Source organism: Conger conger, chromosome 19 (genome assembly GCF_963514075.1).
Source record: "Conger conger chromosome 19, fConCon1.1, whole genome shotgun sequence".
Lineage (NCBI taxonomy): Eukaryota > Metazoa > Chordata > Actinopteri > Anguilliformes > Congridae > Conger > Conger conger.
The window spans coordinates 1622201-1648969 of NC_083778.1; the positions used below are offsets into that span (position 1 = coordinate 1622201).

Genomic DNA, 26769 nt, shown 5'->3' on the forward strand with positions numbered 1-26769 from the left:
AAGTGATACATTTTCTGGAAAAATAAAGAAATGTTGAAACGTTAAACTGGAATAATCACATACACATACATAACAAAATCACCCATCATCTGTAAAGTCCATCCTTGGGTTCACCAGTCCTGTCTTAACTCTGAACTACAGCCTCATTTCCCCTTATCTTCTACACTGTAATATTGCATGGGCTGCCACATACCCCACCTCTCTTCACAGAATCTCCATTTTGCTGAAATAAATTATAAGACGAATTACTCTAACCGTTATGAGCCATCATCCCCACTTTTTGCTAAAGTGAATTTACTGTCCATTTGTGATATGAACATTCAAATAACATGCTCTTTCAGCTACAAATATTTGCATCACCCAGAATCCCTGCCAAAACCTTGCCAGGATCTATTCTGTCTTAATTCGGCAGTTCACACACACACACACTAGATATACCAACAATATTCATCTCCCTCTCTTTCACTCCTCTCCACTACTCGTCCTTATTCGAGTCATCAGCACCTATGTGTGGGAGATGGTGGGTTACCGTGCACTGAACATTACTGCTGCCCTAGAGGTGTGGAGAATAGTTTAAAAAAACTAAATAAAAACTAGCTGAGATTACAGGATGAACCTAGAATCCCCCCATTCTCCCCCTTAAGCCCAAACATGAGTTGTGATGTATGTTTTGACATGTTGATCCATCAGATTACTCTGCCTTTCACTTACAACAAATTCATCATTTATTTGACAGTTTATCTTTGGAAATAATAATAATAGTAAATAAAATAAAATAAAATATATAAGTGAGGAGTTTTTGCAGCTTATGTTCTGGATTCAGAACATTAAATGAGGGCACAAGCTAGATTCAGATATTATAATCAAATTTTCAGTTGCCTGACAATTTTATTGCACTGACTAAAATGATAAAGTATGAAAATATGCTGTCCATCATCTACATGAATAATGACATAATACTCACATGGCCTTCCTGCAGTTCCTGACTACTGGTAGCAGTCTGTGACGACCTGCTTCGGATGTGTTGTAGGTCTTCAAGTCAAACTCATCCAGGACCTCCTCTGACATCAGTAACACAAAGGCCAGAGCTGAACATTGGTGGGGTTCCAGCTCTTTATCAGAAAGTTTTCCTGATCTCAGGGAATTCTGGATTTCCTCCACTGCAGAGTTGTCATTCAGTTCATTCAGACAGTGGAACAGATTGATGGTCCTCTCTGCAGAAGATTCGGATTCGATCTTCTCCTTAATGTACTGGACTGTTTTCTTGATGCTCTCTGATCTGCTTTCTGTCTGTCGTCTCTGAAAGAGTTTTGTTTTCCATCGTCCTCCATCAGATCTGCTTCCTGTCTGTGTCAGTAGTCCTCCTAAGAGGGGCTGAATGGAGTCCAGAGAGAGGCCGAGAAGGAATCGGAGGAAAAGGTCCAGGTGTCCGTTCTTACTCTCTAAGGCCTGATCCACTGCCCTCCTGTGTAACTCAGACAGCTGCACTCTGCCACTGTGAGGTTTTGATTTTAATGCTCTGAGCACATTTCTGTTCTCATTTACACATGAATGAAACACAAACAAGGCGGCCAGATACTCCTGAATGCTCAGATGCACAAAGCAGTAGACCTTCTCCTGACCCAACCCACGCTCCTTTTTAAAGATCTCTGTGCACACCCCAGAGTACACTGAAGCTTCACTGACATCAATGCGACTGTCTCTCAGGTCCTCTTCATAGAATATCAGATTGCCCTTTTCCAGCTGTACAAAAGCCAGCTGCCCCAGTTTCAGGATGATTTCTGTATCTGATGCTGTCATCTTTGGGTTTGTTTCATCAGAGCCACGATACTTCAGATTCTTCACATTAGTCTGAATGAGCAGGAAGTGTGTGTACATTTCAGTCAGAGTTTTGGGCAGATCTCCACTCTCTACTTTATCCAACATTGTCTCCAGAACAGTAGCAGAAATCCAGCAGAAGACTGGTATGTGACACATGATGTAGAGACTCCTGGATGACTGGATGTGTGAGATGATTCTGGTGGCCTGCTTCTGATCTCTGATTCTCGTTCTGAAGTACTCCTCCTTCTGTGGGTCATTGAACCCTCGTACCTCTGTCACCTGGTGGATGCACTCAGGAGGGATCTGATTGGCTGCTGCAGGTCGGGAGGTGATCCAGAGGAGAGCAGAGGGAAGCAGATTCCCCTTAATGAGGTTGGTCAGCAGCACATCCACTGATGATGACTCTGTTATATCAGAGCAGATCTCATTGCTTTGGAAATGTAGAGGAAGTCGACACTCATCCAGACCATCAAAGATAAACACAACTTTGACTTCATTACCATCAACACTTTTGATCTCTTCCAGTTGTGGAACGTAGTGCTGCAGAAGTTGCATCAGACTGAATGCTCCTTCCTTCTTCAGATTCAGATCTCGAAAAGGAAGAGTGAAGATGAAATCAATGCCCTGATTGGCTTTTCCTTCTGCCCAGTCCAGAATGAACTTCTGCACAGAGACGGTTTTCCCAATGCCAGCGATGCCCTTTGTAAGCACAGTTCTGATGTGTTTCTCTTGTCCAGGTAAAGGCTTAAAGATGTCATTGCAGAGGATTGGAGTCTCCTGGGTGGTTTGTCTCTTGGATGCTGTCTCAATCTGTCTGACCTCGTGCTCATTATTGACCCCCCCACTTCCCCCCTCTGTGATGTAGAGCTCTGTATAGATCTCATTGAGGAGAGTTGTGTGGCCCTGCACTGCTAAACCTTCAAATATGTATTCAAACTTCTTCTTCAGATGAGTTTTCAGTTCCTGCTGGGCTCTTTTAATGGATTCATCTGAAGAGAGGAAATATGAGAAATAATTATGTTTAAAATAAGATTAAAGTTTACAATTCAATAAAAGATTAAGAAGAAAAGCAGTTTTCACAGTATTTTACACACAACAGTGTTACAAACCTTTAACAGTGTAACACACCTCTCTCACAATATTACAGACCTATCAATGATAATCAATCACAAATAAAACAAATGAGCAAAAATTACATACTGCTGCACTTGTAAAATAAGAATGAACACCTTCAAATACTGTCAAAGGTCACATGGTCATTTTAAAATCTATTCTGCCCTGAATATGAACTCAGGACAGTCTGTCTGATGGGACAGTGCTTTAGTTACTGCACAAACTCAGGACAGTCTGTCTGATGGGACAGTGCTTTAGTTACTGCACAAACTCAGGACAGTCTCTCTGATGGCACAGTGCTTTAGTTACTGCACAAACTCAGGGCAGTCTGTTACTGACTTTTGAGCACAAAGTTCCTGGATTGATTCCCCTTCAGAGACATTTAATCTTCTGTGCAATCACTACTTGAGGCTATAATTTCATTTAAATGCCATTGTGAACATGTTGTTCATGATGTTTTCGAGATTATCAAGGTAAAGCATTATCATGAAAGTGTGAATTCTATAAATCAGAACTGCACTGTGAGATCTGTTTGCTAAACTCATGTCAGCACTCTAATAGACACACAGTAGCAATGAGAGAGAACTTACTGTGCTGCTCATCTCTCTCCAGTGAGTCAGTGAGATCATTCTGCTTCATGTTCCTCAGGATGTGAAGTGTGATCTTCAGAGACCTCTCACTCCCACAGGTCTCCAGCATCTTCTCAACAATGTACAGGACCTCAGGATCCTCCTGCTCTCTCTCATTGCATTCTGGGTAGTCATGGCTTTGATGACTCTTGAACGATTCCTTCATCTTCATGAACTTCTCCAGCACAGAAGGATCTTTAGACAGAGTCTTAAAGCATTCTGGGCAGTCCTGACTCAGATGGCCCTGAAACAGTTTCAACTTTCCATTCTTCTTCAGCCTCAACAGAGTGAGCACAAGAGACTGAAATAAACACATGAAGAGGTATAGCCACAAGTATACCACAGGTATAGCTCTTGAGCAAGGCCCTTAACCCTGCATTGCTCCAGGGGAGGATTGTCTCCTGCTTAGTCTCATCAACTGTACGTCACTCTGGATAAGAGCGTCTGCCAAATGCCAATAATGTAATGTAATGTAATGTAATGATTATCGAATCAGCCAATTGTGTGGCAGCAGCGCAATGCATACATTAATGTAGACTGGGGTCAGGAGCTTCAGTTAATGTTCACATCAACCATCAGAATGGGGAAGAAATGTGATAGAAGTGACTGTGGAATGATTGTTGGTGGAAGAGAGGGTGGTTTGAGTATCTCAGAACCTGCTGATACCCTGGGATTTTCATGCACACTAATCTCTAGAGTTTGCAAGGAATGGTGCAAAAAACAAAACTCCAATGGCAGCAGACCGAAAGGCCTTGTTAATGAGAGACGTCAGAGGAGAATGGCCAGACAAGTCAAAACTGACAGGAAGGTGACAGTAACACAGATAACCACACATTACAACAGTGGTATGCAGAAGAGCATCTCTGAACACAAAATGTTTCATAACTCTCAGTGGATAGGCTACAGCAGAAGAAGTCTAAAAAATAAGTGTAATAAATACCTAATAAAGTGCTCAGTGAGTGTACTGTATATTCAAATTAAATGGACTGCACAAAGAAAACGGCATAATCAATTGAAAACAATTAGGAAGAAAATCTGATCTCACACCTGTTTTGGGAAAGACAGTTTCTCTGGTATCTTCTCTTCTGAAGAGAGCTGCACCCTGTAAAGAAAACATGGAGACAGAGCTTCCAGTTAAACTCAATCAATCAATTTTTATTTGTATCACGCTTTTAACAAAGGGGCTTTGTCGCAAAGCAGCTTTCCAGAGAACTGGCCCCCAAGAGTACACCTAGGGCAACAGTGGCAAGGAAAATCTCCCTGGCTAATAGGAAGAAACCTTGAGCAGAACCTGACTCAGTGGGGGAACCCATCTGCCTCTGGTTGACACAGGTTTATTATTAAAATGGTTGTGAATATTAGCAGATATATTTTAGTGAACTCTCCTCTGAAGTTGAGTGGAGGACCCACTGTCTGAGAGATGAGAAATATGTGATCGGCTTTGAAATTAACCTATTATTAATTTTTAATTAATGATCTATATGTTATGTTCAAACATATGGGAAAAATATATTTATATACCCTCACTTCTGTTTCACCAGAGTATTAAAATGAGGTAACAAGCATGCAATATCCCTTTGTGAACCATCAGCATGGGAAAAGCCAAGGAACTGTCAATTCAGAAGGCACAGGTGATAATTGACCATCCCTTAAGAAAAATACGTTAATTATACTAAAAGTACTTTTAAAGGATAGTATTCTTTTAGTTTACTTTTGGCATACTTTCAAGAACTAAACTTTACTTATAGAACATATTCGTATCCTTTTAAAAAAAATTGTATTCCTTGCATCACACCAGTATTCAAAACTATATTTATAAATATTTCAGTAAGTTTACTTTATAAATAGAAAGTATACTGCACAAACACTTTTAAGTGTTCTAAAGTCTACTTGCAAGTAGTTCAGTAAGTATACTTAAATGAAAGTGAACTACCCAGATACTTTGAAGCATTCAAAAGTATACTTGTAGTTAACTTTAAAGCAGCGCTTCACAACTCCAGTCCAGGACCCACTTGCCAGAAAATTTTTGATGTAACCAGGAACACACACACATCTGATTTAACTAATCAAGGGCATTTTTTAGTGACTTGATTGGTTCAGTCATTAAATCAGGTGTGTAAGTTCCTGGGTGCAACAAAAACCTCCTGGAAAGTGGGTCCCAAGGACTGGAGTTGAGAAACACTGCTTTAAAGTAAATTAAATATACTTAAAACAATTTAGTCTACTTAGTACAAAAACAAGTATAGAACAAGTAAACTAGGAGTATAGTTAACGTTTTCTCCAAAAAAGTGTACTTGAAAATATACTATTTTTCAAAAGGGATAAGATGAGTGGCGGCTGGTATAACTGGGCTAACAGGGCTAAGCCCTCCCTTTTTTCTTTTGAAGAAAGAAAAACGGGGAAAGAAGTTTTTTTTATTATCCTTGTGTAGGTCTTGTTTCTCATCTTATTTCATATTACAGTTTTTTACAAACAAGTTTGTGCTCAATTTTCAAAATCTTAGACACAACACTCAAAATGGTAAGCATTTGTAACACAGCCTGTTTGCCTGTTCAAAACATGCATTGTTCCTTCATATCTTTGAAGAAAACTTGCACTTCCACACTATTGTTTAAAATAACTCATTTATCGTGAAATACTATAGGAACATTTGTTTAGATCACCTACACAAAAGATACCTATAGCTTCACTGTTTAGCTGTTTTTGTGGTTCTAAATAAAGGTAAAGGTAAAGGACGCAGTAGAAGAGAGTGGAATCATTTAACAAAATCAGAATACTGTAAAATATATAATTACAACATACTGTGGGTTTGTTTCACAGTTTTTGTTGCAATTGTAAAGAAGCCTTTAGAGTTACTTTTTTTTTTACTTTTCACACAGTACAAGAGCACTTTATGTGGACCAAACTGCTCAATTTAATCTGAAGGTCTGTGTGAGACACGCATCTTCAATTTGATGTCCATTTGAGGCGTGTGAATAGTGCTGAATTAATGAAATGGCGGGCACAAATATGAACAAATATGTACTTCACTAATCATCTGTTTTCTAAGATGTCTTTGGAGGAAAAACTCAAAACAAAGAGATTGAGGACCAAACCAGGTGCAGCTTCGGCAACAGGACAAACAACAAAATCGTAGGTTTTGTGATTCTTAGTTTGAATAAACAGACTGGCTAGCTAAGAGCGAGTGTAGCTAAGAAGCTTTTCTGCTTCTCATGTTTGCTTTTAGGAGTAGACACGGCATGGACTCGGCAAGGCATTACAGATTTGAAACATTTATTGGAGAGCACTCGGAAGCATGACTTGAAAACTGATACTGGAAATAGCATCAAGCTGTCAATGCTGGGTAAAGCTACCATAGCGTGTGAGCTTGATGGAGGTAGTTAATTGTAACTCTGTATAGAGACATAGCCGATCACTTGTCTAAACACACTAAGTTACCCGTGTAGTTACCCGTAAGTTACCCGAGACAAGTTCAAATGAGCTGCTTGACTGTAGCTATGTTCACCGTTTATGGAAAATAACTGGCTGATGAAATATGGAAGGCAACATTTCTGGCTGTGCAAACTGAGATGACAGACAAAGTTATGGACAGAATTCCCACTGGTGCCAGCCATCCTGAAAATGATATGAGCTCATGGTATTGTAAGGTGCTTTGAATAAAGGTATTGATGAAATGGCATATATTCAAATGCAATGCTGGAGCGCGAGCTATTGATAGGTTTAAGACTTTTAGTTTTCAGCCCCCCATCCAGTATCACCACCAAGGTCCACTGCATAGGATGGATAGGATGGCATCTCCATACCAACAAACTCAAACATTATTTACCATCAATGGAACAATTCATTCAACAAAGTACCAGGAAATCTTATCAGAAAATCTGGTGGCTGAGACTTGGCCGTAGGTAGATTTCCCAGTGGGACAATGACTCCAAACATACAAACAAATCCACACAGAAATGGTTAAGTAAAAGCAGCATCCATGTTCTGCAATTGCCATCTCAGTCTCCAGACTTAAAACCTGTGGTCTGGGGTCCATACGGCAAACCCAAGGTTATCAAGGATTCTGAAAGGTTCTGCCTGCAGGAATGGTCAAAAATCCCTCCAAATGTGATCTCTAACCATATCACACATCATGGAAAAGGGCTGTCATGTTTGCGAGGGGTGTTTGCATAAAGTATTAAACCAGGAGTGGCAATAATCAGTTGATTCCAATCATTAATAAAGCACAATACACATGTTGGAAAAAAAGGTTTACGTCAATAACTATTATTTTAAGAACATATTTATCATGGAGCTCACTGTAACTGCTTAACATTTAGTGTTGTGATCAGGGGGACTGACTCACCACGCCCTGGTGTTAGTTTGAACCTGTTTAATTACCTTTGATCCCCTGTGACCTCTCGTCTGAAGTAGAGTGGATGATCCATTGAACGATCACTCTTCATAGACAGACAGCTGGGTACAGGTGACCCTGCTCTTTCTACCTGGACCCTGTGAACAAAACATGGAGACAGAGCTTCCAGTTAAACTCACCCTGACTGCAGCACATTAAATATCTGAGTCATGCATTTATACCTCTTTCTGTCAGTGCTGAGGGTTCCACCTTTGCTCTCTTGGCTAGAAGCAGTGCCCCCCATCTCAGAAGACTGGAACACGTCAGACCAGACTAGACCACATGTGGGTTCAGACCCAAATCAGCCAACCTGTAAACACACAAAATGAGAACACACTGAACACACATATAGACACACTAACACAAACAGACAAGCACATACACAATATAGCACAGTGTTGACAGGAAGCAGTCTGGAATTTAAATGGTCCATAAACCTACACTCCACATCCATCCATCCATGATCTAATACACTCACTTCTGGTCAGGGTCATGGGGGGGCTGGAGCCTATCCCAGCATGCACTGGGTGAGAGGCAGGAAAACACCCTGGACAGGTTGCAAATCCATCACAGAGCAACATACTATACAGTCACCTCAGTAATGTGGGACCATTGATAATGTTGAAGAAGTGTTTCTTTATAATATACACACACACAAAACAAATAATAAAAATAATGCCAGTGCTCAGCTATACATTAACTGTCTGACATGCAGAATGTATTTTACTAATGACTCAACCAAAATTACACATTTCTCAGATCATACATTCATTGAGTGAAATTAGGCATCACAATTATTGCCCCCCTGTATTCAGGATGTTAGACACCCTCCCCTTGCAAGGATAATGGGGTCTTTTTCTGTAATGTCTTATAAGACTGGAGAACACATGGGGAGTGATCTTAGACCCTTCCTCCATCCATAACCTTTCCAGATCTTTGATATTTGCATGTGTGATTACCCAGGTTTTTGGGTAAAATGTTCTGGTACTTGGGTAGAGTTCATAATGCTATTGCTATTAACAAGGGCCCCAGGACCAGTGGGAGCAAAACAGCCCCAAGACATTAACAATCCACTGTCGTATCTACCCCAGGTATGATGCTCTTTTCTGTATATTAATCCTTAATCAACACCAAACCTATGCCCAGCCAAAGGCAAAAACCAATTATTAATCAAAGCAGATCATTATTTCTTAAGTAGCCTCAATGTAAAATGTAAAAGCATTTTTATCACGTATTCTTTGTTTCCAACTCAAGCATAACGCAGACTGGCATTGACGTGGCTTTGAAAACACGCTTTCCTGCTTTGAAGCAGCATACACAGCTACGTACTGCCACCTTGTGGTACAAACAAGAAACGGCGTCTAATACAACTAACCACAATTCCTGCTCCTAAAGTGGCTGCTGAATTGAATATGATTGAAACAAGGAAAGACGGAATATGATTCAACAGGAAAGACATGGCCACTGAGTCGTTGTGAATTGGGACTGGTTAGAGTTGGATGTCAAATATGAACCCTGAACATGTTTAACATGCTCCTGTAGACGGAAGCTGTTGGCTCATTTCAAATAATAGAAACTATGAAACTATGAAAGCTCCACACATGAATTAGCAAACCACCACCAAATTTAACATAGCAGAAATCAATTTAAGGTCATTTGTCTTAGTTCTTACTCTCACCTAACATGGAGGAACAACACAAAAACCAACAATAGCATGCCACGTTCTGTACATTCTACATTTGATCACAAATCCAAACAGTCTGACAGCTAGAGCAAAAATAAAAACAATGACGTTCCACACAAGGTTCATACAGGTGTTTGATAAAGTATATCCAAATCCAAAACTGTTATTATATCCATAAGTCTCAATTCAAGATAAATAGGCTTCTATCGGTGGGTGGGAAAATCTATTTCCTCAAAATATGTCTGAATTCTTTCTAGAATAAGTTAATACTTTAAATGGCTTAGAGAACACGGCACAACGCTTTGTTTGATCATCGCACAAAAACATCGCTTCAAAATTACGATGTTAATACATTGCAGAACAGGTGTGTTATGAGGTGGTTTAGTTTTTAATGATATTTATATGTTCACAACAAGTCTTCATTTTTGTGGCTCAGGCTGTTCATATTTATGAACCGTCGTATTTATGAAGTGCGGTGTTGTCTGAAAAGTAGTTACCATGGAGATAAGGGTACAACTCCTGGATCCCCGGGGAGTTCATGTTACACTTTTACACAAAAATATTTCAATTATTACCTGAATATTTTAATAGCATGCAGGTCACATGACCCATTGATTCCAAACCAAAGTCAATTAATTCTACTATTCCTACCATATTAGGGCACACATTGTTGTATTGCCAATATATCCTTATTGTGTAGTAGATTAGAAAATAGTAGATTTCCTTTTTTTTCTCCCCCCCCCCCCCCCCCGCCCCCAATAGCTTCCAGGTCACATGACCCATTGACACAAAACAGCATAGTTGCTCCATAAAGCATGATTGCTACATAGAACATTATCCCAAAAGGCTTAGGGATCACCCAGGTGCTTTTTTTGCAACTGTGAGACAAGCACTGATGTTCTCTTGATATCTTGATGTACTCTTGATAAGCAGTGGTTTCCACCTTGCTACTCTTTTATGAATCCCTTCTTGCCCAGTCTCTATTGTGCAGTCGTGGATACAGACATTAGCTGAGGCTAGAGAGGCCTGCAGGTCTTTGGATGTTCTTCTGGGATCATGTGTGACTTCCTGGATGAGTTGTCACTGTGCCCTTGGAGGAATTTTAGCAGGCCAGCCACTCCCAGGAAGATTCCCCACTGCTTCAAGTGTTCTCCATTTGGAGATAATGGCACTCTCTGTAGTTAGGAGTCCCAGAGCCTTAAAAATGGCCGTGTAACCCTTTCCAGACCTGATTAACCTTTTTCTCATCTCTTCTGGAGTTTTCTTTGATCATGGCAATCCAATTTGTTTCAATTAAACAGTTCTTTAGTTGAAAGATCGATATCAAATTACAGGTTACAAGTGCAAAAGGTGGTGCAACCAGCTCGTGAGATTAAGGGGACAATTACTTTTGCACAGGGATGACCTGGGTGTTTAATTACTTTTTTCATGAAATAAATTAAGTAGTCATTTTGAATTTGTCAAATTAAATATTGATTTAAGAATTGTGGGATCATTATCAAATTATTTCATATTGGCTTTTATTCACTAGGTTTCATGGTTGGGAAGATATTGAAAAAAGATTTGTATTTCATGAGCAAATAAATCTACTAATTTTTAAACTAATTCTTCTTTCAATAAACACTCAGTGACCACTTTATTAGGTATTTATTAGACTTGTTTTTTTAAGACTTCTACTGCTGTAGCCTATCCACTTTAATTTGTATAATTGTCACCTTCCTGTCAGCTTTGACCAGTCTGGCCATTCTCCTCTGACGTCTCTCATTAAGAAGGCGTTTCTGTCTGCAGAACTGCTGCTCACTGAATTTTTTGTTTGTTTTTTTGCACCATTCTTTTCAAACTCTAGAGACTAGTGTGCATGAAAATCCCAGGATATCAGCAGTTTCTGAGATACTCAAACCACCCTGTCTGCCACCAACAATCATTCCACGGTCACATTTTTTCCCCATTCTGATGGTTGATGTGAACATTAACTGAAGCTCCTGACCCGTATCTCCATGATTGTATGCGTTGCACTACTGCCACATAATTAGCTGATTTAATAATGAATAAGTAGGTGTAATAAAGTGCTCAGTGAGTGTATATATTTTTAAGACACTAAGTAGTGCGTATTGACAATAGAAAGATGTGTGCCCTGAATGGGATTCATAGTAGTATTATATGCTATTGGTATTGCGTCACTATTACGTTTCCATTACAATATTTAATAAAATATTAAGAAGCACAAAAAGGTGTGCCCTTTCTGGGAATTTGGGAGTATTGGAATAATGTTTCTATATTGGTTTTGAGTTAGTGGGTCATGTGACTTTGAAGCAATTAAAAAATCTATTTTCAATCAAAATATTTATCAAAGATAAAGTAGCACATATTAACAATAAAAAGACATGTGTCCTATATTAGTAGTGAAATTATTGTTTTCCAGGAAATAAAAGAAATCCAAATTCTCCACTACAATATTTATGAAACCTGAAGAAGCACATGTTGACAACAGGAAATCCTCTGCCTTATGTGGGAATGACAGCAGAATTCTCCCCTATTGGTTTTGAGTCATTGTCTCAGTGACCTGGAAGCTACTGAAAAAGATCTATTATTTTTCCAATCAAATAATACACTTTTTGTACACTTAAATATGTAAGTAATAACAATAAAAAGAGGTGTCCTATGTGCCAGATTATTTGGTATTGGCTTTGAACCCCTAAATGAACACAACAAAAAAGTGACACTTCTATGATGTTATGGATCAGATATGACCCAGCAGATATAATATGGCATGTAGCATTATTTTATAACCGCTTTTCAGACGCGAACATATACATATTATTAAAAAAATAAATCATGGGCCTAATGGATAAATAAAAGGTTGTTGTTGGATGTTGGAATTTGTTGCCATCGTAATTAAGAAGCTATTAACGATATTTTCCCGTAATATTAAAAGTGAGACGAAAGATCACACAAAGCGTTGTGCTGTGGAATAGGCATTTTGAACAATGTGGTGGGTACAACTTTACCGCACCGTTCAACATGAGGCTACCGATACAAAATTGCATTCACTTCAGTTAATTTCACGGATGTTGTCATTTGCTGATATAAAATTATCAAACCAATACGTAGGCAAAGCTACTGAATTTACGCCGCAGTTATTTGAAAAAAATTCCCGTAGCATAGCCTACATGTGGCCGTGACTTCCGTCATATATTCAACGATCCAAATTAGAAATAAAACATCAAATATATTGGGGCGAAACATAAGAAATCTTTGTTTAATTACTTTTTGTTTTTATCCACATGGGATTAACCTAGCATACACCTTGCCTATATCGCACCATTTTATTCACAGTTTCCGGTTTACCGAATTAAGCGTGTTATTGCGATTCAACTCAAATTCAAATTCCCAATTCTCCCCAAACCCCTTAACTTTTAGCTTCTATTCTCTCCATCCCACTGCACACAGGCTACTTACTCCGTACTTTTATTCAATTCTATTTCTTCTTTTACCGCCTCTTTATCCTCCGTGTTCAAAATGACGATGAGCTTGAAATACTTTTAGTTTCTCTTTTGCACCCTCCCCCCCTTTTTTTTTCTTTTTCTTTTCTTACACTGGTTCAAGGAGGCTTTGCTACTTTTTATTGGCTGAATCATTTATTGTGTTTATTATTCAGAAGAGAACATTTTAACATACAGGTTAGGTTACATGTATTTGGTATTCTTAACAACTCGAGAATTATAACCTTTTGATGTTGGGACTTAAAGTAGGGCAGATCGCAGATGGTTGTCACACGGGTTGGTTGTCACACTGCTTAACAGTAACGTGGGACCATTGATAATGTTGAAGAAGTGTTTCTTCATAATAAAAATAATGCCAGTGCTCAGCTATACATTGACTGTCTGATATGCAGAATGTATTTTACTAATGACACTAAATTACACATTTCTCAGATCATACATTTATTGAGTGAAATTAGGCATCACAATTATTGCCCCCCTGTATTCAGGATGTTAGACACCCTCCCCTTGCAAGGATAACAGGGTCTTTTTCTGTAATGTCTTATAAGACTGGAGAACACATGGGGAGGGATCTTAGACCCTTCCTCCATCCATAATCTTTCCAGATCTTTGATATTTGCATGTGTGATTACCCAGGTTTTTGGGTAAAATGTCCTGGTACTTGGGTAGGGTTCATAATGCTATTGCTATTAACAAGGGCCCCAGGACCAGTGGGAGCAAAACAGCCCCAATACATTAATGATCCACTATCATATCTACCCCAGGTATGATGCTCTTTTCTGTATATTAATCCTTAAATCAACACCAAACCTATGCCCAGCCAAAGAGCTCTAATGTCATATCATCTGACCACAGTAGACAAGGTCATTAAGGAAATAGCTGCTTTTGTCATTGCTCCCAATAAAGCCATTCATCCTGAATCAATTCCACATAGTCTTTTGGCATGGAGGCAATGTCTAATAGTAGAAATTATGAAATTCTTGATTGTAGCAATTCATTGTAGATTTGGAAACTTGGTGACCTGAAAATGGAACCAAGTTGTGTAATTCTGTAACTCTGGCCACTGGATTTGTCTTGCTTGCTGTACCATCTACCTGCCTGTGGATGTGGATGAGATACTAGCACTAGCGCCCTCTACTGGTGCAATGCATACACTAACAGAAGATAATTATATATTTTTTAATTACCGGACAATATTTTATAAAATATTAAGAAGCACGTCAACACAAAGGTGTGCCCTTTCTGGGAATTCTGGAGTATTGGTATAATGTTTCTAGATTGGTTTTAAGTAAGTGGTTCTTGTGACTTTGAAGCAATTAAAAAATCTCTCACTTTTCAATCAAAATATTTATCAAAGATAAAGTAGCACATATTAACAATAAAAAGACATGTGTCCTATATTAGTAGTGAAATTATTGTTTTCCAGGAAATAAAAGAAATCCAATTTCTCCACTACAATATTTATGAAACCTGAAGAAGCACATGTTGACAACAGGAAAACCTCTGCCTTATGTGGGAATGATAGCAGAATTCTCCCCTATTGGTTTTGAGTCATTGTGTCAGTGACCTGGAAGCTACTGAAAAAGATCTATTATTTTTCCAATCAAATAATACACTTTTTTTACACTTAAATATTGAAGTAATAACAATATAAAGAGGTGTCCAATGATTAAAGATTAAAGCTGGAATGATTTGGTATTGGCTTTGAACCCCTGGGACATGTGACCTGGATGCTTTTGAAATATAAATATAATAATGTAATCCTAAACACATTGTTTGAACGCTCTGGGCACTGTGGTTAAAAGCTATTAACATTTTTATTTCATAAAAAATGTCTTTTGAAAATGTGGGTTGGGGCGGCAATGAGAGAAGTGTTTGGGTGGGATCATTGTGGGCCCCGGGCTGATGATGTCCCATGGTATTATAGGCTGTTCTGTTCTTGAGGGCGCATAGAGAGGAGGTCACAGTCGAGAGGCTACAACACCATCGGGCCTTGTAAAGACCTTTTGTGTTCGGCTTCATGATATCCTCAAAAACAGCTAAATGAACACAATAAAAAAGTGCTGCGTCTATGATGTTATGGATCAGATACGACCCAGCAGATATAATATGGCATGTAGCATTATTTCATAACCGCTTTTCAGACAACACCGCACCGTCCCTAAATATGAGCAGTCCGAGCCACAGAAATGAAGAATTGTTGCGAACATATACATATTATTAAAAAAGAAATCATGGGCCTAATGGATAAATAAAAGGTTGAGCCTTGATGTTGGAATTTGTTACCATCGTAATTAAGAAGCTATTAACGATATTTTTCCGTAATATTAAAAGTGAGACGAAAGATCACACAAAGCGTTGTGCTGTGGAATAGGCATTTTGAACAATGTGGCGGGTAAAACTTTAACGCACCGTTCAACATTAGGCTACCGATACATAATTACATTCACTTCAGTTAATTCCACGGATGTTATCATTTGCTGATATAAAATTATCAAACCAATACGTAGGCAAAGCTACTGAATTTACGCCGCAGTTATTTAAAAAAAATTCCCGTAGCATAGCCTACGTGTGGCCGTGACTTCCGTCATATATTCAATGATCCAAATTAGAAATAAAACATCAAATATATTGGGGGGAAAACATAAGAAATCTTTGTTTAATTACTTTTTGTTTTTATCCACATGGGATTTTTTAAAATAACCTAGCATACACCTTGCCTACATCGCACCATTGTATTCAGTTTCCGGTTTACCGAATAAAGCGTGTTATTGCGATTCAACTCAAATTCAAATTCCCAATCCTCCCCAAACCCCTTAACTTTTAGCTTCTATTCTCTCCATCCCACTGCACACAGGCTACTTACTCCGTACTTTTATTCAATTCTATTTCTTCTTTTACCGCCTCTTTATCCTCCGTGTTCAAAATGACGATGAACTTGAAATACTTTGTTTCTCTTTTGCATCCCCCCCCCTTTTTTTTTCTTCTTTCTTTCTTACACTGGTTCAAGGAGGCTTTGCTACTTTTTATTGGCTGAATCATTTATTGTGTTTATTATTCAGAAGAGAACATTTTAACATACAGGTTACATGTATTTGGTCTTCTTAACAACTCGAGAATTATAACCTTTTGATGTTGGGACTTAAAGTAGGGCAGATCGCAGGTGGTTGTCACACGGGTTGGTTGTCACGCTGCTTATATCTCGCTCCCTAGAAGGCGCCCTCTCTCTCTCTCTCTCTCTCTCTCTCTCTCTCTCTCTCTCTCTCTCTCTCTCTCTCTCTCTCTCTCTCTCTCTCATTACAGTTTGTATTGCCAAAGCGTATAGGTATAAAACATTAATTTCACACTGAACAATACTTGAACGATTAGCATGAACGATTATAAACAAATGAACACGAACCATACATTAAAATAAGAATTTTAAAAATAATGATTATAAAATAATAATGATGATGATAATAATAATAATAATAATAATAATAATAATAATAATAATAATAATAATGTTAATGATGATGATAATGATAATGATAATGATAATAATAATCATAATAATCCATCCATCCATCCATCCATTATCCTAACCCGCTTATCCTGAACAGGGTCGCACGGGGGGTGGTTAGTGAACTGAGCCTCAGGCTTTAAGGTGTTGGGGGTGGTTAGTGAACTGAGCCTCAGGCTTTAAGGTGTTGGGGGTGGTTAGTGAACTGAGCCTCAGGCTTTAAGGTGTTGGGGGTGGTTAGTGACTGAGCCTCAGGCTTTAAGGTGTTGGGGGTGGTTAGTGAACTGAGCCTCAGGCTTTAAGGTGTTGGGGGTGGTTAGTGAACTGAGCCTCAGGCTTTAAGGTGTTGGGGGTGGTTAGTGAACTGAGCCTCAGGCTTTAAGGTGTTGGGGGTGGTTAGTGAACTGAGCCTCAGGCTTTAAGGTGTTGGGGGTGGTTAGTGAACTGAGCCTCAGGCTTTAAGGTGTTGGGGGTGGTTAGTGAACTGAGCCTCAGGCTTTAAGGTGTTGGGGTGGTTAGTGACTGAGCCTCAGGCTTTACGGTGTTGGGGGTGATTAGTGAACTGAGCCTCAGGCTTTAAGGTGTTGGGGGTGGTTAGTGAACTGAGCCTCAGGCTTTAAGGTGTTGGGGTGGTTAGTGAACTGAGCCTCAGGCTTTAAGGTGTTGGGGGTGGTTAGTGAACTGAGCCTCAGGCTTTAAGGTGTTGGGGTGGTTAGTGAACTGAGCCTCAGGCTTTAAGGTGTTGGGGGTGGTTAGTGAACTGAGCCTCAGGCTTTAAGGTGTTGGGGTGGTTAGTGAACTGAGCCTCAGGCTTTAAGGTGTTGGGGGTGGTTAGTGAACTGAGCCTCAGGCTTTAAGGTGTTGGGGGTGGTTAGTGAACTGAGCCTCAGGACCAGCTGTGTGAGGGGACTCTTTCCTTTGCTCAGCTCTTGGCACTGCAGGGCTTTATAATGGTCAGAGTTTTTTACATGTTTACATTTGATTGCCCTCTTTTGTATTTTGATTAATAATGGATATTGGCCGAATTCTGCCCTGCATGCATTGTTTGTAGTTTTTCTTTGTATTTATAAGAGATTGTTACAAAACTCTGCAAGCAGGGTTTCAATTTGGTGTTTGTCCCAAAGGTCAAAATCTTGCTTTCTAAGTGGACCATGCTTCACTGCCATATGGGGCAATTGGTTCAGTTACTGATTCTAATAGTTTTAGCCAAATTGTGATTGGAATTTCTAATTGGATTTGATGTTTCATGGCATAGAATGCCCTGCGTGCTTTCTCTATCAGTTCAGGTTAAAATTTCCAGTGGAATTTATTTTCAAACATAAATAGTTTCCCAGTTGTGAATTTGTATTTAGTTCTTTCCTTATGTTTTGACATTTTGCACCGAACCAGGTTTCATCTTTGGGATTTTTCTGTCTGTTTTTTTACTATTCCAATTGGGATTTCTTTGCTGTTTTTCTGAATATGTAATTGATATTTTATACTGCCTGATTGACTCCTTCTTTACTGTGAGTGTAAGTGGTGTCCAGAAAGGTGTCTAATAATGTTTGAATTTCTTGGGTGCCAATTGCTTTCTGGTCAGGCCTCTGTGGGGTGATGTTGGTCAGGCCTGTGTGGGGTGGTGTTGGTCATGCCTGTGTGGGGGTGGTGTTGGGTCTGTCTCCCTCAGAGTGGGTATGGGGGTGTGGATCAGGTCTGTGGGGGTGGTGTTGGTCAGGCCTGTGTGGGGGTGGTGTTGGGTCTGTCTCCCTCAGAGTGGGTATGGGGGTGTGGATCAGGTCTGTGGGGGTTGGTGTTGGGTCTGTCTCCCTCAGAGTGGGTGTGGGGGTGTGGATCAGGTCTGTGGGGGTGGTGTTGGGTCTGTCTCCCTCGGAGTGGGTGTGGGGGTGTGGATCAGGTCTGTGGGGGGCTGGTGTTGGGTCTGTCTCCCTCAGAGTGGGTGTGGGGGTGTGGATCAGGTCTGTGGGGGCTGGTGTTGGGTCTGTCTCCCTCAGAGTGGGTGTGGGGGTGTGGATCAGATCTGTGGGGGGCTGGTGTTGGGTCTGTCTCCCTCAGAGTGTAACAGCGATAAGGAAGGTGACTAAATTTGGAAGTATTGGGAAAAAGAAAAAGAAAACTGAATAAAATGGAAATTATCACGCACTACAAGGTGTTTTGTCTACATATGCAGGTTTTAAATATTGGGTCATTAAACATCAACGGTGGGAGGGACAGTCAGAAGAGGGCTTTAGTTTCGGAAATCATTAAACAAAAGAAGTTAAATGTCGTTTTCCTTCAGGAAACGCACAATGTTGAAGCTAATGAGGTGGACTGGGGCCTGTGGTGGGAGGGTCAGTGTATCCTCAGCCATGGAACAAACTTCAATGCTGGTGTGGCAATTCTGTTTTCCTCAAATTTAACCATTCATATTTTTTCCACTCCATAGTGGTGAAAGGGAGGTTGGTTTTAGGCACTATACCTGGATTAGAATGGTAAATAATGGTAAACAATTAGTGCAGCCAGACTGGACAGAATATATATGACAGCAACTCATATGGCTGGGCTACTGGGAAGCTTTATCTACCCAGTGGGGTTTACAGATCACCATCTTGTGACAGCAAATTAGCACCTGTCTTATTCTCCAAGGTTCGAAATCTTATTGGCATTTTAACAACCATCTATTACAGGATAGTGTTTTTGCAAGAAATGTATATGTTTTTGGGAACTGTGGAGGAGGAATCGAGCGATCGGTGGCACAAAAGAAGCAGATGGCGTGTTTCCGTGACTACGGACCCAGCGGGGATGAGGAGACACGTGGTGGAGTTTCACACTGAGCTCTACGGGGCACAGGAGTGTGACCCAGCGGAGATGAGGAGACACACGGTGGAGTTTCACACTGAGCTCTACAGGGCACAGGAGTGTGACCCAGCGGAGATGAGGAGACACGTGGTGGAGTTTCACACTGCCCTCTACGGGGCACAGGAGTGTGACCCAGCGGAGATGAGGAGACACACGGTGGAGTTTCACACTGAGCTCTACGGGGCACAGGAGTGTGACCCAGCGGAGATGAGGAGACACACGGTGGAGTTTCACACTGAGCTCTACGGGGGCACAGGAGTGTGACCCAGCGGAGATGAGGAGACACACGGTGGAGTTTCACACTGAGCTCTACGGGGCACAGGAGTGTGACCCAGCGGAGATGAGGAGACACGCGGTGGAGTTTCACACTGACCTCTACGGGGCACAGGAGTGTGACCCAGCGGAGATGAGGAGACACGTGGTGGAGTTTCACACTGAGCTCTACGGGGCACAGGAGTGTGACACAGACTGCACCACAGAACTGCTGCAGGGGCTGCCACTGCTGGGGCCCGAGGAACGGGACGCCCTTGACCGGGAGCTCAGCCTGGAGGAGCTCAGCCTGGAGGAGATCAGCCTGGAGGAGCTCAGCCTGGAGGAGATCAGCCTGGAGGAGATCAGCCTGGAGGAGCTCAGCCTGGAGGAGCTCACAACAGCCGTGAAACAGCTCTCACTAGGCCGGGCGCCTGGGATAGATGGGCTGACCTCAAACTTTTGCCAGCAGTTTTGGGGATGTCTTGGTGCTGATATTTTTGAGGTCTTGAAGGAGTGTTTTCAAGGCGGCTCATTACCAGTTTCCTGGCAACACGCAGCACTCTATCTCCTACCAAAGAAGGGGGACTTGGCACTTTTGAAAAATTGGAGACCTCTGCAATTTTCGCTGTCCTCTGTACAGTATTGTCGAACAGGCTAAGGAACTATTTAGGTCTACTGATTCACAGCGGCCAGTCGTACTGTGTGCCTGACCGCACAATCACGGACAAGATCTTTTTCATGCGTGATGTGTTAGATGTGTGTAACATCTATGGACATTCAACATTCAGAGTTTTTGGGGTTTTTTTTTTGTCATGGCTGGGGTTATTGTATGAAGGGGCAGCTTGCATGATCAAGGTTGGTGGTGGGTTGAGTCGCCCAGTCCCTGTTCAAAGAGGGATCAGGCAAGGTTGCCCCATCTCTGGTCAGCTCTGCAGCCTGGCGATTGAGCCATTGCTCTGCCGGCTGAGTTCAGAGTCCCTGCCTGACAGTGTCTGCCTACACAGACACGGTTTTCATTAGAGGGCAGGGGGATGTTCAGGTTTTAACTGATTGTCTTGGTTTGTATGAAAAGGCTTCTTCCGCAAAAGTAAATTGGGGGAAATGTGAGGCATTGCAGGTTGGACAGTGGCAGCAGGGTGGAGCACCTAGTCTACCAGAGGGTCTCAGGTGGGGAAGAAATGGGATGAAGATTCTGGGGGTTTATTTGGGAACAGAGGGTTTCCAGAAGCAAAACTGGGAGGGTGTAGTGGAGAAGGTGTGCGCCAGGTTGTCTTCATGGAAATGGCTGCCTCAGCTGTCCTATAGGGGAAGAGTTCTGGTTGCCAATAATTTGGTGGCCTCGACCTTATGGCACAAACTAATAGTTTTACAACCACCCAGGGGTCTGATCCAGGAGGTGCAGAAGCTCCTGGTGGACTTCTTCTGGTCCGGACAACACTGGATCAGAGCAGCTGCTCTGTACTTACCCCTGCATGAGGGGGGACAAGGCCTTATGGACATCGCCTCGAGAGTAAAAGCCTTCAGAGTGAGAACTGGTCAGCGGTTGTTGTACCACAGTGGATTGAGCTGGCTGGAGCCTGTGCGAGTGTTGCTGAGGAAGGCTGGGCGATTGGGCTGCGACAAACAGCTCTTCTTGATTCAGCCTGAGGAGGCTGACCTGACTGGGCTCACTCCGTTCTACCAGTCAGTAATACAGGCTTGGAACGTTTTTAAAGCTACTCGTGCACCTGCTGGAGAGCCGGGGATGTGGCTATTTGAGGAGCCACTGTTCTATAATAGATTCCTATCCAGTAAAACCTTGTCCTCAGCCAGCCTACGTTCCAGCTTGCGGGAGGCAGGGTGCACAAAGTTGGGGCTTCTGATAAGGTCTACGCAAGCTTCAGTGGAAGTGCTCTGAGAGATGGCCAGCATCAGGTCCTCAAGGGTGCTGCAGAGGATAATAGAAGAGGTCTGCCAGAACCCCTCAGAGCGTTTGTGGAAAACAATGCCCAAACTGACCAATGGGATGATGATTGTGAGTATGTTTTCCCTGCTCTGACTGTCATTGCCAACACGGGCAACTGCTGTCTTTTAGGACCCCGGAGCTGGGGCAGTTTCAGGCAGGTGGAAAGAGGGCAGCATACTATGCTTGTGTTTAAAACTCAAAACTCTCCCTCTGTCTCTCTCTGTGTCTTTCTCTCTCTGTCTCTCTCTCTCTGTCTCTCTCTGTCTTTCTCTCAATCTGTCTCTCTCTCTGTCTGTCTCGCTCTGTCTCTTTCTCTCTGTCTCTCTCTCTCTCTCTCTCTCTCAAATTCAAATTCAAATTCAAATTCAAATTCAAATTCAAATTCAAATTCAAATTCAAATTCAAATTCAAATTCAAATTCAAATTCAAATTCAAATTGCTTTATTGGCATGACAAAATTTGCATTTGTATTGCCAAAGCATGGCAAGGAACATGTTAAACAGAAAATAACACAGTAATATGATTATATATAAAAACAGGATGATAATTAACACAATAATAATTCTATATACATACATATATATACACACATACATATGCACATGCATCACCATGTCTGACCACGCCCACGTCTACCTCCACTGCCTGGCCCGCATATGTAGCCCGGACGAGGACTGCACCACGGTAACATTTCAACAGTGTCACATTTCAACAGCGTCACATTTCAACAGTGTCACATTTCAACAGCGTCACATTTCAACAGCGTCACATTTCAACAGCGTCACATTTCAACAGCGTCACATTTCAACAGTGTCACATTTCAACAGGGGTATTTTACCATTGAGTAGATTTGTATAAATATCATGCAGGAATTGTCAGACACAATTGACAAACTAAGACCATCCACCGTTGGCATTATACCAAGCAGTGAGAGGTTGCTGCGTTTGAGTTATGGTGAAAAAACAATGTTCTACAGTCATCCTTGGCCTTTTTGCTGTTGTTCTGATGCATGTGCGTATTTCAGTCATTGCACTTGATGTTTTCTCAGCAAGTTTGTGAGAACTCTCATGAAGAATACTCTCCTCCCACTTCCTTTTCCTGCCTGCGTAATGTCAACCACACACTTCCTGTGAGAGAGGGCCTGTGTGTGCAGGAACAGACACTGGGGTGAGATAAGGCCTGTGTGTGCAGGAACAGACTGGGGTGAGAGAGGGCCTGTGTGTGCAGGAGCCTGGGGTGAGAGAGGGCCTGTGTGTGCAGGAGACTGGGGTGAGAGAGGGCCTGTGTGTGCAGGAGACTGGGGTGAGAGAAGGCCTGTGTGTGCAGGAACAGACACTGGGGTGAGAGAGGGCCTGTGTGTGCAGGAGACTGGGGTGAGAGAGGGCCTGTGTGTGCAGGAGACTGGGGTGAGAGAAGGCCTGTGTGTGCAGGAACAGACACTAGGGTGAGAGAGGGCCTTTGTGTGCAGGAGACTGGGGTGAGAGAGGCCTGGGTGTGCAGGAAGAGACACGGGGTGAGAGAGGGCCTGTGTGTGCAGGAGACACTGGGGTGAGAGAGGGCCTGTGTGTGCAGGAACGGACACTGGGGTGAGAGAGGGCCTGTGTGTGCAGGAGACACAGGGGTGAGAGAGGGCCTGGGTGTGCAGGAAGAGACACGGGGTGAGAGAGGTCCTGTGTGTGCAGGAACAGACACTGGGGTGAGAGAGGGCCTGTGTGTGCAGGAGACACTGGGGTGAGAGAGGGCCTGTGTATGCAGGAATGGACACTGGGGTGAGAGAGGGCCTGTGTGTGCAGGAACAGACTGGGGTGAGAGAGGGCCTGTGTGTGCAGGAGACTCTGGGGTGAGAGAGGGCCTGTGTGTGCAGGAGACTCTGGGGTGAGAGAGGGCCTCTGTGTGCAGGAACGGACACCGGGGTGAGAGAGGGCCTGTGTGTGCAGGAGACACTGGGGTGAGAGAGGGCCTGTGTGTGCAGGAGACACTGGGGTGAGAGAGGGCCTGTGTGTGCAGGAAGAGACACTGGGGTGAGAGAGGGCCTGTGTGTGCAGGAAGAGACACTGGGGTGAGAGAGGGCCTGTGTGTGCAGGAACAGACACTGGGGTGAGAGAGGGCCTGTGTGTGCAGGAACAGACACTGGGGTGAGAGAGGGCCTGTGTGGGCAGCATACTATGCTTGTGTGAAAGTATCTCACTGACAGGGATGAAGGCGTCGAGGTGGGCCAAATTTTTGGTCCAAACTTTTCCCCCAAGCTGCTGGAGGTCCCTGTATAAGCCTCCCTTTGAGAAATGGACAGCTGACCTCCAGTGGAGGATCATTCATGGGGCTATAGCCGTGAACAGACATCTGGTGCACCTGGTTCCTAGTGTTGGGGAGGGCTGTCCTTTTTGTTTGGAATCAGAGTCCCTAACCCACCTGTTTTTACAGTGCTCTCGATTAGCACAGGTTATTGGCTTACTGAAGAGTTTTTATCAAGGCTTGGGGGAGGAGTTTTCATGTGAGCTTTTCATTTTTGGGCCAAGATTCACGGCACAGAAGAAGCATGTACAAACGCTCATTAATTTTTTGTCAGGGGTAGCTAAACTAGCAACATGGAAAACACGGAAGAATCAAATCAGAGGGATGGGGTCAGTAGACCCTGCGGAAATGTTCAGGGGTCTGCTTGCAGCCAGGCTCAGAGTAGGGCATGCATACTACAGGCTGTAGGAAACCTAGAAGGGTTCAGGAAAATGTGGGGGTTTGGGAGGGTCCTGTGTACTCTTTATGGAAATGGAGAGTTGTGTCTTGCTCTCTGAACCTTTTTCTTTCCCTTTTTCCTTTTCTTTTTCTGTTTTCTTAGTCTCCGTTGCAGTTAGTCTGTCTGTCTTAAATTCAAATTCAAATTGCTTTATTGGCATGACAAAATTCGCATTTGTATTGCCAAAGCATGGGAAGGAATATGTTAAACAGATGAAAATAACACAGTAATATGATTACATATAAAAACAGGATGATAATTAACACAAAAATAATTCTATATAGGGGAGACCGGGGCTTGTTGTCACAAGGGTAAGTTGTCACACTGTTAATATTTTCACAACCAGAGGGCGCTACTTAAAAGTGGAATACTAATTGTGTGATTCTGGTTTTAAAGAAAGAAAGGAAGGAAAGAAGCAAGAGAGTTGAGATGGTCAGGAATTATCAAAGAAGAACAGAAAGGGGCGGCACAGCACCTGACGTGATGCTCAGGGCAGTGAGGCAGGTGAATTAGCCAAAAAATCAATCCGGAGTACAGCTACGCATTTTAACATCAACTACCGTACACTGGCTCGATACTGCAAGACGTTCACCGCAGCTGAAATAAGAAGTCAGACAGCCATCCCAACTACTGTGGTTGGGTATAAATCTCCACGGCAGGTTTTTAGCCCAGAGTTGGAGCTGCAGCTTGAGAAGTACCTTATTAGATCAGCTGACATCTATTTTGGTTTGTCGCCAACTGAGGCGAGAAAACTAGCATATGAATTTGCAGTGGCACGGGAGCTGCAGTTTCCACCAGCTTGGGCTGAAAAAGAAACAGCCAGCAATGAGTGGTTTACACGCTTCTTGAAGCGGCACCCTACACTCTCTCTCAGAAAGCTAGAGGCAACTAGCCTTGCCAGGGCAAGTGCCTTTAACAAGGAAAATGTCAAGTCTTTCTTTGACAATCTGGAGAAGGTGTTAGCCAGACATTCCCTGGGACCAGGGGACGTCTGGAATATGGATGAGACTGGTGTGACGACGGTGCAGAAACCAGACCGATTGGGAGCCAGACGCGGGTTTAAACAGGTAGGGTCACTTACATCTGGTGAAAGGGGTACTCTATTGACGCTAGCCTGTGCAGTCTCAGCAACAGGGAACAGTATCCCCCCCTACTTCATATTCCCTCTGGTGCACTTTCACTTTCTCCTCAACAATGGACCACTTGGCAGCAAAGGAGGAGCAAATCCCACTGGGTGGATGAAGGAAACACACTTTGTGGATTTCCTCAAACATTTTGTTGAACATGCCAAGTGTTCAATGAAAAAACCATGCTTACTCCTCCTGGACAACCATTGGTCCCATCTTTCCATTGATGGCCTCAATTTTGCCAAAGCAAATGGCATCATCATGCTGTCCTTCCCACCCCACTGTTCACATAGGCTGCAACCTTTGGACAGAAGCGTATTATAAACTCTGTGTCTGATTCCTGGATGAGGAACAACCCAGGAAAAACTCTCACAATCTATGACATCCCTGGGATTGTGGCAATTGCTTATCCGCTGGCTGCAACCCCACTGAATATCCAGGCCGGCTTTCGGGTGACAGGGGTTCAACCTTACAACAGGGATGTGTTTGTGGAGACAGAATTTGTACCATCTTATGTCTCAGATCAGCCCTTCCAGGCCCCAGCTTTCCAGGCCCCAGCACTGACCTAGCCCTTCCAGGCCCCAGCACTGACCTAGCCCTTCCAGGCCCCAGCACTGACCTAGCCCTTCCAGGCCCTAACTATACACCCTCTCTTATACCCTCTCTTAAATTATGGCAGGCAGAGACATATTGAGCTGCCGCCTCTATTGTTGTTTCTCTTCCCCCAGAAGTATTTTTTATTTATTTAGGTCAGATAGGCATTGAGATTTATTATTGTGGGCAATGAATTTGGGAAAATATAGATTTGTGATGAAGAGGTACTTGGGGCAGGTAAGTAGAAAGTGGGCCTCTGTCTCCACCTCTCCCAGGCTGCAGTGAGCACACAGCCTGTTCTCTTTTGGCAGCCAGGTCTTTTTGTGGCGACCAGTTTCAACAGCAGGGCTGTGGTCACTGAGTCTGTACATTGTTAACGTGTGCCTTTGTTTTGGGTTTTTAACTCTAGTGAGGTATTCTGACAGGGAGTAATCTCGGCCTAGGGTACGGTAAATTTCCAATTTATTTTTTATTTAGTTTCTTCAAGCAAATTGTCAATGTACAGATTTTTGTTGATTTTGGCAAATTTGTGAAATGTTGTGGTTGTAATATTTTCTTGTATATTGTGTAAAAATCGTTTTTTGATGGCCAGTTGTCCCAGAGGGTCTTTCTCTGGGTAGAGTTGGTTGCTCTTCAGTGC

At 42.5% G+C, this 26769-nt stretch overlaps 1 protein-coding gene and 1 pseudogene across 1 annotated transcript; one reads left to right on the forward strand and one right to left on the reverse strand.

Annotated features, from left to right (window-relative positions):
- Positions 1–26769, forward strand: part of LOC133118958 (NACHT, LRR and PYD domains-containing protein 3-like) — a 734314-nt pseudogene that overhangs the window by 575641 nt on the left and 131904 nt on the right.
- On the reverse strand, positions 847–3861 carry LOC133118963 (protein NLRC3-like). Its single transcript, XM_061229311.1, has 2 exons — positions 3525–3861; positions 847–2810 (listed from the first exon to the last, which is right to left on the reverse strand). The coding sequence occupies exons 1-2, from the start codon at positions 3733–3735 to the stop codon at positions 961–963; spliced, it is 2061 nt and encodes a 686-aa protein (XP_061085295.1). The 5' UTR covers positions 3736–3861; the 3' UTR covers positions 847–960.